This window comes from Peromyscus eremicus, chromosome 19 (genome assembly GCF_949786415.1).
Source record: "Peromyscus eremicus chromosome 19, PerEre_H2_v1, whole genome shotgun sequence".
In the NCBI taxonomy this organism is placed as follows: domain Eukaryota; kingdom Metazoa; phylum Chordata; class Mammalia; order Rodentia; family Cricetidae; genus Peromyscus; species Peromyscus eremicus.
The window spans coordinates 11,464,595-11,477,656 of record NC_081435.1 but is presented as its reverse complement, the minus strand read 5'-3'; the positions used below and the strand labels follow the sequence as shown (position 1 = coordinate 11,477,656).

The 13,062-nt window shown below is 43.3% G+C and overlaps 1 protein-coding gene across 1 annotated transcript in view; it reads left to right on the top strand.

Annotated features, from left to right (window-relative positions):
- Positions 1–284: 284 nt before the first annotated feature.
- The window catches only part of Klhl14 (kelch like family member 14), a 104,084-nt gene continuing 91,306 nt past the window's right edge, over positions 285–13,062 (top strand). The window contains exon 1 of the mRNA XM_059246188.1: positions 285–1,279. Coding sequence (XP_059102171.1) covers positions 324–1,279 — 956 coding nt within the window. The 5' untranslated portion in view covers positions 285–323. The remainder of the gene's footprint in view (positions 1,280–13,062) is intronic.

Below are 13,062 nucleotides of genomic sequence, written 5' to 3'. Positions count from 1 at the left end.
GCCTGGGTGCTTTTAGGAAAGTGAGGGGTGAAGTGTGTAAGAGGTAGCAGGGAGCAGAACCGGCGTCCCGACCCCAGACGAGGACCCTTCAGGAGGCGCTCAGGATCCCGCGCCTTCACACCTTCCCCTTAGGGTCGGGTCCTGAGCGCACAGAGAGGGAGCCAAGCGGGGCTTTGATTGTTGTTCCTCTCTCCCCTCCACACCCTTCCCCACCCCGGCCACACCCCACCCCCCCTACACCACCCTACTCCCCCTCCCATCCCCCACCCCTGTCTGCCAGGTTGGAGGAGGGTTTAAAGCCAGGTGCGCCGAGTCAGCTCGCCATGTCCAGATCCGGGGACAGGACCTCCACCTTCGACCCCAGCCACAGTGACAACCTGCTGCACGGCCTCAACCTGCTGTGGAGGAAGCAGCTATTTTGCGACGTGACCCTGACGGCCCAGGGCCAACAGTTCCACTGCCACAAGGCCGTGCTGGCCTCCTGCTCGCAGTACTTCCGATCACTCTTCTCCAGCCACCCCCCTCTCGGGGGAGGGGTCGGCGGCCAGGACGGCCTGGGGGCCCCCAAGGACCAGCAGCAGCCGCAGCCGCAGCCGCAGCAGCAGCCTCCACAGCAGCAGCAGCCACCGCCACAGGAGGAGCCCGGGACTCCTTCCTCCTCCCCCGACGACAAGCTGCTGACCAGTCCCCGAGCCATCAACAACCTCGTGCTGCAGGGCTGCTCGTCCATCGGGCTGCGCCTAGTGCTCGAATACCTCTACACGGCCAACGTGACCCTCTCCCTGGACACCGTGGAGGAGGTGCTGTCGGTCAGCAAGATCCTGCATATCCCTCAGGTCACCAAGCTCTGCGTTCAGTTCCTCAACGACCAGATCTCGGTGCAGAACTACAAGCAGGTGTGCAAGATCGCCGCCCTGCACGGCCTGGAGGAGACCAAGAAGCTGGCCAACAAGTACCTGGTGGAGGATGTGCTGTTGCTTAACTTCGAGGAGATGCGTGCCCTGCTGGACTCGCTGCCGCCCCCCGTGGAGTCGGAGCTGGCACTTTTCCAGATGTCCGTGCTGTGGCTGGAGCACGACCGGGAGACCCGCATGCAGTACGCGCCTGACCTCATGAAGCGCCTCCGCTTCGCGCTCATCCCCGCCCCGGAGCTGGTAGAGCGGGTCCAGTCGGTGGATTTCATGCGCACCGACCCGGTCTGCCAGAAGCTGCTGCTGGACGCCATGAACTACCACCTGATGCCCTTCAGACAGCACTGCAGGCAGAGCCTGGCCAGCAGGTAGGAGACAACAAAGAGGAAGGCGGGGTGGGATTGGGGGGTGGGGGAGAGCTGGAGAGGCCGGAGGGAGGGGAGGGGGCAGAGAGGAGGGGAGAACCGGGTGGGCTGGGCCGGAGGCTCCTGCACGCTGAAAAACCATCTCAAACAATTCAGCTGGCGTGGGGAAAGTTGATTTTAGAGTGTCAGAAGGGACAACAGGAACCTGGCCTAACAGCATCCCTGAGCGCTTGAACGCCCAGGTTCCCAAATCTTCAGGTCAGGAAATGTTGAAGGTTGCAGACTAGGGTTGAAGCTGAACAAGTAGGTGGGGCCCAAAGGCCTGGGCAGTTCAGAAGAGCAGCTCTGGACACATTTGCCAGTCAGGTCTCATTGCACTTCAAGGTGGACTTGTTCAAGGAGAGGGAGCCTGTGGTGATGACCTTCCTCTTTCCTGCTTTGGGCCAGCAGGAACTCCCAGACAGTGCCAGCCAAAGAGAGAGAACTTCATAGTGTTTCTGCCATGCACTCAAGTTTTTATTGTTTGTTTTGGTTCTGTCTGTGACTGGGGTCTGCTCTCTTCGTAGCCTGGAATTCCCAAAAGGCTTTGTCCATTCCTGTTGTTTGTTGCAACGCTGGGCATCCTGTGGCCAAGCAAACTTTTCTATCCTGCGGAAAGCTCTCCCTCTTCACTTTTTAAAGGAGAGCAAAGCTAACCATTTCAGGGTGGTAGGGTGAACCCTGCCTGCTAACTCTTGTCCCCAAGAAGAGGGAATTGACAGTTGGTGGTTGAGAAGGGCTGGGAGCAGAGTCCTGTACCTCCCTCCAGTTGATCTGTGTGCCTAGCGGGAGTCACAGGGAAGTTAGGGAACTGTTGATGCTGTCTGCCCTTGCCATTTAGACAGTGTCTGCAAACAGCATTTCATGTCCAAAGAGAGAGAAATGATGCTTTTGGAAAGTGCCGCAGATGCAAAGACTGCAGAAACTGGCAATCATGTTTGATTGGCTCCCATTTAAAAAGCCTTCTGAAGGAGCCCTAGCAAAGGGCTCCTTTCTGGTTTTGGAGAAGAGCACCAAGGCATTCCCTGCTTTTCATGATTAGGCATCCGGATTTCTGATGCCAGGCCACTGAGACCAGTGTAAACCTTCAAGTAGTACATAACAAAAGGGCATGGCTTGACAATCTGCCAAGGCATAATCCCATACAGATAGATGCCTGGGGTATGGGGAGCACTCCGGGCAACCTTAGGAGAGTAGATGTTTGGATTCTTTTTTTTTCATGATGTTTCTACCAGTCTGAGGAAAAAGAAATTTAAAGAAACACAGCCTATTAACTACAGTTGTTTGGGCAGCGCTACCGTGAAGTTCAGGGCGATCGGAGGGATGAGAAATCCTGAACTTGTAACAAATCCTGTAGATTGACTTTTTGAATAGCTGTGGGTGACAAGTTTGTGTATCATGGTGTCAAAAGATGTCTATACCAGAAGCAGCAATACAAACCCCCCCTTATGTCAACAATGAGCACACAAGTCCAAGTCAGAACAAAATAGAAAATGGGTTTTCTTAGGTGTGTTTCATATGTCTAAAGATCAAAATGACGAGCTCACTGTGATGGGCAGATGTTGCCATGCCAAAGGGTATTGTTGAGTAACAATCCAAAGGGTATTGGTAATAGTCCACTGTGTTACATTTTTTCATTTCTGACTGATCTATCACTATATTCATTTAGCACATACCCTACATGGTGAAGAATTCAGAGTATATAGCTAAACTCTTGAGATTGCCCTTTACATTTAAAACGTAATTTAGAATAAATTTAGGATAAATCAGAAACCTGAAGGGGATAATAAATTTAAAATTGAACTTGTCCTAAGAGTAATTTGGGCAAATAAGCTTTGTACATTAGATCTGGTAAATAATTTCTGGCATGCTCAATGCACTGTTATATGTAAATATGTCCTAGGATTCAATGTCAGAGGAGTTCACACTCAAAATGCAAAACCTTAGTCAAACCCCTACTTTAGTCTGGAATCAGCATACCAGCTGGGACCTGCTGGCTCTGTCCTGGTGGATGGCTAAGATACCAGGCTGCCCAGCTCCGTGACAGCACCTCCCAGCTTCACTGGGCCACATCATTTGAAGGTTATGTAGTGGTGTCTGACCACTGAATGCTTACAAGTGTCACGGATGCTGCAGGAATCTGATACTTCTGCAGTAGGGGGAAAACTGTATTTTCCCTTAAAAGAGGAAGATAGAAAAGAAAATAGTTTACCAAACCTATTGGCAATCTCAAGAATATAATTTCAACTCCATTCCATTATTAGTAACTGTGGCATTTTCCATTTTAGGGACCAAACACATTATTCTAATTTGCATTCGCAGAAGAATGAAGAATTTTAACTTGAGTGTAGACAGAAGTGTTCTAGGTTAAAACCCTTTAGTACTAAATGGGCCCTGTGTTATAGCTAGTATGATAGAAAACTGTTTTCTCAGCCTTGTGCAGAGGTCAGCAGGAGGTTAGATATGTCACCGCATTGTTTTTGAGATCACATCACTTTTATCGAAGACAACTGAACAGAACGGCATTTTATTTATTACTTTCCCTCTACCTGTAATTTTTAGATCCCAAATATGAAGACACATCTCAAATTTAGAGAGGGTAAAGAGGAATTAAAATTGACCAGTTGATCATAATGAATATAAAATACAAGCAAATAAAGTAGGTAAAAGAATTCACATGTTGAAATTATATATTGTGTCTGTAGAAAGTAAAGATTTTAATATAATAAAATAAAACATGACTTTAAAGATGACTAAATAATTCTGAATTTGTATTATGTGGAAAAATGAGCAGCCAAGGAAGACTTTACAGAAAAAACTGGAATCAATTTTACATTTTTCTCTAGTTGCTCAATTTTTCTGAGTATGTCATTTGAACTCAGGTTCATATTCTGTTTTAATAAAGTAAGCATTAGTTCAATAAAAGAAATAAGAAGCTTGCAGCCCCATCTTCAAGTAATTAGTAATTTAAAATGACAAGACTTGACAAAGGCTATGAAATTGTAGACACAAGTAATAAGTCCTAGTGGCTTATTGCTTGGCAGAATGAGTGCAGTTAATAATAACATATTGCTAAATTAGGCTAGACACTTTAACATTCTTATAAAAAGATGAGAGGTAGTCAGGTAATAAATACATTATGTAGCTTAACTTAATCTTTGGACATTATATACGTATATCAAAATATCAAATTATGCCTCAAGATACACATCTTTCTTATTTTTATCAGGATTTTTTCTTTTAATTTTTGAAGGTGACAGGACTTGAATACCCATAAAACATTTTAAGTCTGAAGTCTTGACTGTTTCCTTTGGATTTATTAAGAGATGAGAATGTCTCTCTTCATTTGAAGGAAAGTATGAATTAAGCTCTGGGAAACTTGCTGGGGGAGTCACTACTGAAGTCTTCTAAAGCTCAAACACTCCCTGGGATGAAGTTAGAGCTGGAGAGTGGCTGGGAAGATGTGGAGACGAGGGGAGCACACACTCAGTTACAGGTCCACTTACAAGACCGAAGGCCTAAGTTCGCCTAAGTCACCAAAAGTTTCTTTTTTCTTTGTAGTTTTTCATTTGAATGCACAATTTAGTAACGATCTCAGATTGGACTGGAGTGGTTAGCGTTTGTCTACATTTTCATTGCAGCTTCCACAATCTAAGCCAAGTGAGTGTTTTGCTTACTGACAGCTGAACAAACTAAGATCATGAAATAAGAAAGGAGGTGTGTCCCACTTCATCAGTGTGTCAGTCAGGCTATAGTTAGACACCACACAGAGAGCACCTGTAGTGAAAAACAGGCATGAAGATAATGATGCAGCTAATGTACTGTCCTTTAGACAGCCCCATACTGAAGAGTATCAAGCAATTCTCTTACATAAAAGACAAAAAGCAACCATATGAAGCTTTTACTTTCCACCTAGCATGGTCTATTTAAAGATTATGCATTAGTTAATGTGAGAATCTATTTAGATGCTTAGAGTCCTAAGTATCTTTTTTTTTTTTCTGGAGCTGAGGACCGAACCCAGGGCCTTGTGCTTGCTAAGCAAGTGCTCTACCACTGAGCTAAATCCCCAACCCCATGAGTCCTAAGTATCAATTCCCAAAATGTCTTACAATGCTGGAATGCAGTGGCATTAGCTAATATGCAAGTGTGGTTCCTGGCCTGGATGCCCACACGCTGACTGCAGGACAGTGGCTTTATTGGCTCTCTTCCTAAGGACAGAGTGACAGCCTCAGCAAAGCAACCGATCTGCATTCTCTAAATCGCTGTTTCCCTTTATGCCAATTTGATACCCCCAGATTAGAAGTCGTTAGGTAGTTAGATTTTGTATCAGAAGTTACTCAACCATTTACAATACAATTCGTTTATTATCTGAAACAGGGGCATTGATTACAAAATTATATCACAGGTATGAGAGGCCAACAGTTCTTTCCTACAATCCAAAGGCAATTAGAGTACATACTGATGCGTTTGTTTTCTCCACATAGATGACTTGCTGACAAAAATGGACATCTTCAAATTTTATTTCATGCTTGGATTTCTTCCTGTGTACAAGCATATTGAGATTCACTCATTTACTTGGCTAATTTATTAAGTATCTGAAATTTCTTAACAGAAAAACACAGTTAAAATTGTATTGCCATAGTTAAGTGTGGTGCCTCATGCCTGTAGTCAAACACTTAGGAGGTAGAGGCAGGAGGATGGTGAGTTTAAGGCCAGCTGGAGCTACGGAGCAATAACTTATCCCAAAATAAATAAATAAATGAATAAATAAATAAATAAATAAATAAATAAATAAATAAATAAACTGTAGCTACTTATACCATGTGCTGTTCTAAACACTTCACTAACATTAGCTTTTATTTTCTCATCATTAGCCTGATTTTATAGATGAAATAGTTGATGCCCAGAGACCTTAAGCCTGATGGCCAGGCTTGCACAGTGAGGTCAGGCAGCGTGGCAGCTGGGTCTGTTTTCTTCCATACACTGTGCACTTCTTACTATATCCTATATTATCATATATATATCATATATTCCTATGCTATTCTGTGGCTGACCTTGGACTCACATCTAGACTTAAAGCTTTCTTTTGGGAAGCGTCAAACATCTATGCATCTGACTCTAAAAATACTTAGGAAGGATGGAGGAGGTAGCTTGCAGCATGTACATGAGTATCTGAGTTTGATCCCCAGCACCCACATAAAAGCTGAATGTGGCAGTGAGTGCTTGTAATCCTAACACCAGAAAGTCAGAGAGAGAGAGAGAGAGAGAGAGAGAGAGAGAGAGAGAGAGAGAGAGAGAGAGGTGGGCTTCTGCTTCCCAGCCAGGCTACCTGAATTGGTGAGCTCCAAGTTCAGTGAGAGATATTGTTTTAAAAAAATGTAAGGATGACTGAGGAAGACACCTGACATTGGTCCCTGGCCTGCACATGTATGTGCACACAGTGCACACGTATACACATACGGGCACAAACACACGAATAGTACACATGCATAGAACACACACACAAACTTAAAGAGAAGTATCTTTCCTGTTGTTAGCAACTCTTTCTATAAAAGGTGAAAGATCATTTTTTTTCGGCTTTGTGGTCACAAGCCCTGCATCTCCATAATCCTACTCTCACAGTAAAGAGTGGCACAGACAGTGAATCGGTGGCTAAGCACAGGTATGCAACAATAAAACTGCCTTTGAAGATAATGAGCTTCCATTAATTCTCATGTCATTATTTTCAACCATTTAAAAGCATGCAAAGCGTCCTCGGTTTTGAAGCTTCATAAAGCTAGGAAGTAGACTCACTTTACTCATTGGGCCATGGTTTGTCACCTCTGTCATAGGCACTTAGGATATACCAGTGACCAACATAGTGTGTCAACAGACATGCTGACACACTCCTGTGATCCTAGCATTCAGGAGGCAGAAGCAGGAGGATTGCTACATGTTGTTTTGGACCAGTCTGAGAGAGCAGAGAGTACCAGGCTAACCAGACCTATATAGTAAGACCCTGTCTAAACAACATAAAACAAAGCAAACCAAACAGGTAAATGACCTTATTCTGATGGAAAGATTCCCTATTAGTCTTCTGCCTTCCATTTAGAAGGGTTTCATGACTAATTCTATCATGCCAGGTTAGAATTTCATGTTTCCACAGTAAAACTTAAGAACCTAGTAGCAATCCTAGATAGCTATAGTATGAGTGAGTAAGTTACTCATCTTTTTCAAGTATATGAGATCCAGAACCTGCAGAAGATGTACTCTCCCTCTTTTCCTCCCTTTCCCTGTTTCCCTATCTCTCTGTGTGTCTCTCAGTCTCTCCTCCACCCCATCCCCAGTTCAGATAGTAACTACCACTAATTGAACACCTACTAGGAGCTTTACATATTACTTCTATTGTTCACATATAAAGAACTCAGTCAGCCTTTTCAGAGGCTGGGAAATTAAAGCATGATTTGTCAGTCATCTGAACAGTATTGATTTGTGAGTATTCAGTATGGGGAGGATACCCAGTCATTGTGAATGTGTGTTGTTGACTGGCCAAAATCAAATGCTAATCTCTACCTTCTACACATTGGCTTCACCACACCACAACAGTGACTGAAGTTTGCATCTTTAAACCTTTGCAGCTGTCCAGGCAAGGAAAAAGCAAGAAAATATGTTAGGAAGCCAGAATTCCAGCCTACTGGTCTACCACATTTTAACTATTAGTCCTGAGAGTATGGGGCAAGAAAGTAGATGAGCCATTGCATTTCAAACACATATGAGAACTTTCAGTCTGAGTTTGAAAAACAATATTGAAGAAAACAGCAAAACCCTGGAAGTGGTGGTGCGTTCCTTTAATCCCAGCACTTGGGAGGCAGAGGCAGATGGATCTCTGTGAGTTCAAGGCCAGACTGGTCTTCAGAGAGAGTTCCAGGACAGCCAGGGCTACACAGAGAAACCCTATTTTCTATCTCAAAACAAACAAGCAAGCAACAAAACAAGACAAAAACAAAAAAAGAAAGAAAGAAAATACAACAAAACTGCATAGCTAAAGTTTGAACCAAAAATCACTTTCTCAGGACTGCTGTGGATGAGAGCACTAGAGAGGCAGCTTTGTTTGGGGAAGCGGGGGTGCAACAGAATTCTATTCATGTGAATCATTTTTCAAGGAGCTGTATTCTATAGGTACAACAACCCAGAACTGTTTTGGCATGACTGTTTATGCCTTCCATCATTCTAGAATTTCAAGAAATATTCATTTCCTATGTCCTTTGCATTAACTTTCAAGATATTTCATAATGCATAAATTCCTAGTGTTAATCTCTTTTTTAAAAAAAGAAAGAAAAAGAAAGCAGTGGTATTTTGATATAAAGAAAGAACTGTTAGTTTCACTATACATGACATACAGAATATAGGGATTTTTTTCTGTAAATACCAGAGGGTTTTATCTCTTCGCAAATAATGTGAATGGAAATGGGTTAAAATGGTTTGTAGTATTGGAAGAAAAGCAGATAGGTAGCAGAAAGTTGACAGTAGAGGGGAGAGGAAAAGAAGTCATGGGAAAGAGTGAAAACAATAAGAAGTAGAAAGAAAAATACAAAAAATACAGAGAATCAGAGAAGTCATTAAGAGACAAATTATGCAAGGAAACTCTAGATTATAAGGATTTGGTGTTAGGCAGCTAAATACAACTCAAGAAACATTTGAATCCCTACACACTCAATCTTACGTATCTTAAAGTTATCAACAAAATCCATTGTAAAGCAAAGAACTATTATTCCTTAAAACAACAAAAAGATAATGTTTACAAAGAAAAGTCTGCCATGCTGTCTTATCCTCTGTGATTTGATTCAGTTCAATAATTATAGCTGTCTACTAGGTGTTATGTCATTAAAAGACTGGGTGACTAAGATATGTCATTTAAAAAAGCAAACCTTTGTTCTTGTGCTTCATAATGCAGTCATTTTAGAAGTATCAGAGATCAAAGGTGACAGACAGCTTTGTCAAATATAGAAGATGAAAACAAAAGTGTATTTTATGCAAAACTGTCTCAAGTCCCAGCATCCTTTGACCTGAAAAGCGAGGTGACATTCACCACCTTGGGTGGCTTCTCTAAATTTACATGTACGAATGGGTCACACTCACAAAGGGAGTTTTGAGTGAGGCACTGCAGCCTGTCCCTAACAAAAAGCTGTGCTGTGGAATATCTATACATTTGCAGTAGACATATGCACGGGCCCAATTCCATGCTGAGTTCCAAGATACAGAGCGCGACACATTCCTAGACTTTTGTAGCTTACAGTAAAAAGAAAAAGAGAAAGAGGTGTCGGGGGTGGGATGGGAATGGGGGGACAAGGGTTAATCAAACTGATGCTAGATAAACACATAGCAAATAACTTCTTAGGAGGACATCATAAAACAGAGGGTCACTACTTTGTCTGGCTACTCAAAGAAGACTTTCTCTATAGAGAAGGTTAAGATGAGCCTTGAATGATGAGCTATCCAGGGTAACATGGTCACAAGTATGGGGAAATCAGAGAGTATGCAACTTGGTAAGACAAAGCAAGGCGAACACACGCAAAGCCCCCAGGCCAAGAAGCATTGAACCTTCCAGGATCCAAAAATGAATACATGTGTCAGAGGCTGTAGACGAGACTGTCTCCTCACAGAGAAAGATGCAGCCCCTACATAGGAGCAGCCACCACAGAGGCGCATTCTACAGTGGAAAGTCAGTGTGCTTTTGAGTTGAACTGGGAAAACAGGCAAACAATAATGCAAATGCTCTTGTCTTTGAATTCCTAGAGCTAAATGACTACCTTTGCTCCCCTTTAGTTGAGCCCTGCATCCATAAAATGGGTTGTAATATAGTTTGATTTCCCAGCGTCCTGGTTTAGAGCAACCAGTTAATAAAAATACAGAGTAGCAACAGATAAAGAAGAAGGGAAAGAAAGAAGAATGGAAGGAAAATAAGACATATGCACAAAATGCTACTTAAAATATATTTATAACTAATTTTTAAAGCCACAAGAACTCACAGTTTCCTGAATGCACATTTGCTCATCGGGATGACTCGGGGAGGTATTTGTAATTTCATCCCCAGCATGACACGTTAAGATCAGGAGAAGGAAGTAGAAGAGACCGAAAGGTGAAACCAAGGACATGAGCAAGTGAGAGGATTAGAATTCCTGGTGACAGCAGCAACTGTACTCGGTCCATCAGAGGGGAATAGTGACCTTCTGAGACACAAGAGTTTCCGTTTCACGGGAAAGACGTGTCTTCCTTTAGTCTCCTACACTTCAGCTGCAGACTCCCCCCACATCCCCATGTCTGGTCCTCTCTTCCCAGAGTGTCTGTGAGCAGAGCCGCTAAACTGCACCTGTGCGAGGACTCTGAACTTCTCAGAGCTCAGCTGGGCCACCGTCTGGAGCCTGGCTCACTGGAGGCTACAGAGAAGTGAACTGGAGAATTACAGTCGGTTTCACTTCCCTGCCTTATGTCCCTTCAGGTGCCTCTGAAGACAGGCAAGGCCAGTGAAATGGAGAGAGGGAGGAAGAGAGAAAGCATCAGTATCCGAAAAGGAGTCCTTGAAAACACAGAAACATTGTAGAAAAATGTGGACAGGGTGGATGTATGCATGTGTTCCTCTGTGCCCACAACTAGTGTTGTTTGTCGGCTTCTGGTTCCCGTACAGTAACTTCTGTGACTTCATAAGAAAATCAAATAGATGTTTGCTTTGTTTATGTGTTGGACATGAGGTGCTGGTCCATTCGTAGTCTGTCACAGAGTCAGGGAATTATTGGGCTGGGAGAGTCAGTTTGTTGCCCCAAAGAAAATAGTCTTATTTATAAAATCGCTCTTAGAACAAAGCAATAGACTGCAGTTTAGCCCTGATGTTCAGCATCCCTTAAAACCAAGTACCACAAATACACGGTGTAAAATGAAAGGACTGCAAGAGAGGAGATAAAATGAGGGAGTGGGGAGGGGAAACTTTGGAAGGAACGTTCATGCTGCACACATGCAGTTGACCCTCAGCTCTATCCATTTCCTGCGCTTTCACAGGGGTTTGCTGGGGCCGTGAAGCATTCTAGTCAGCACTGGAGTATTGCAGAGGCAGAAGTGTGTGCCTAGTAGCACAGACCAATTTGGTGGATTGGTTACTATAGCAACTGTACCATCACTGTCAGTGGCAATTTCTGTAATCTCCCTCTTTTAAGACTTCCACAAGCATCCGTTCCAAATGACAAAAGGGAGAAACAGAGGGATGTCACAGGAGAGACACAGGAAAGGTCAAGTTTATAATGTAAATATCCTAAACAGTTTTGTTGTATACTCTGTGAGATCTAAAAGTCAGACAGACGTGGGTTCAAATCCCACCTCAGTCTCTTATAAGCTGTCTCTTCTTTGGGTAATTTACTTAACCTGTTTTCAGATTCCCCACCTACAAAACGCACATAGTACACCTTGTTTTGATTATGGGTGTTGGGCTCTGGATGCACAATGTAGGCATCTTGGCCTCTGAGGCCTGGCCAAGAAGTCTTGAGCCATCAGTGGGTTTTATCTTATGGAAGTAGCTCTCTATATATGTGCATATTATTTATTTATTTATTTATTTGAGTTTCTTTTCACTTTTAGGTAGGACACATAACCTATCTAGCATAGAAAGCACAGCCTCACTCCCATCACTATGCTGACAGCAAGATGCCTCTGCGGAGCTTTGCTCATTGCACCCATTGTCTCTTGATTTACATTATGTTCATTTTATCCACCTTTGAGTTGCCAGCAGTGCCCTGGTTCATCCTGCAGTTAATTTGTCCTCTTGATCAATGTCAGCAGTCAGAAAAGCTGGACAAACCATGGTAGCTTCATACAGAGCGGGTTTATTAAGTTGTAACGTACAGACTGTACAATTTGCCCATCCAAAGTATAACATTGGATGGGTATCTTGTGTTAGAAGACATCACCATAGCTAACTTCAGGACATTTTAATCATTTCCTCTCACTCCTTCTCGATGAATCTCATACCTGTTTGCAGTTGGCCCTCATTCCTCACTACCGCCATCTCCCCTCCCCACAGCAAAATGTGAGCATTCAAATACTGTATGAATATCACCTGCAAAACCTGGCTGTGAATACTCATAGTGGGTAACCATCAAGCTAACTTTTGTTTTCATGGATTTGCCAGTTCTGACATTTCACATAAGAAAAGTGGGAAAATATGTAGTCTTCTTTGATCGGCTTCTTTAATGTGGTATACCATATACACATACCTGCAATGTACAGTTGTTGTACATTGGTCCTTTTTATAGCTGAGCAGTAATCTGTTACATGAATGTGACAGGTTCTGTTTTTAGGTTAGTTGTTGGACATATGGGCTGTTTTTGCCTTTTGTGATTATGAATTACACCACTATATGCTCCCATCGACATACTTTTATGGAGCTATGTTGTTGGATTTTTTGTTTTGTTTTTAATATCTGTTTTACTTTATGTGTACACAGGAGTCTCTGAGTGTATGCATGTGCACCACATGCATACAGGAGCCTGTGATTGTCAGAAGAGGCATTGAGTTCCCTGGAAATGGAGCTAACAGACGACTTTGAGCTGCCCTGTGGGGAACCTGAGTCCTCCGAAAGTGCTCTTAACCATAGGCTCTGGACCTGTGTTTTTATTCAGTCATGAGTAGATTTGCTGCTGTCTCATAGAGTACATCAGCTACCCTAAACCAGCCTGGGCCTTTGGAGGGACTGTGCGCCATTTTGCATGTGATCAGCAGTG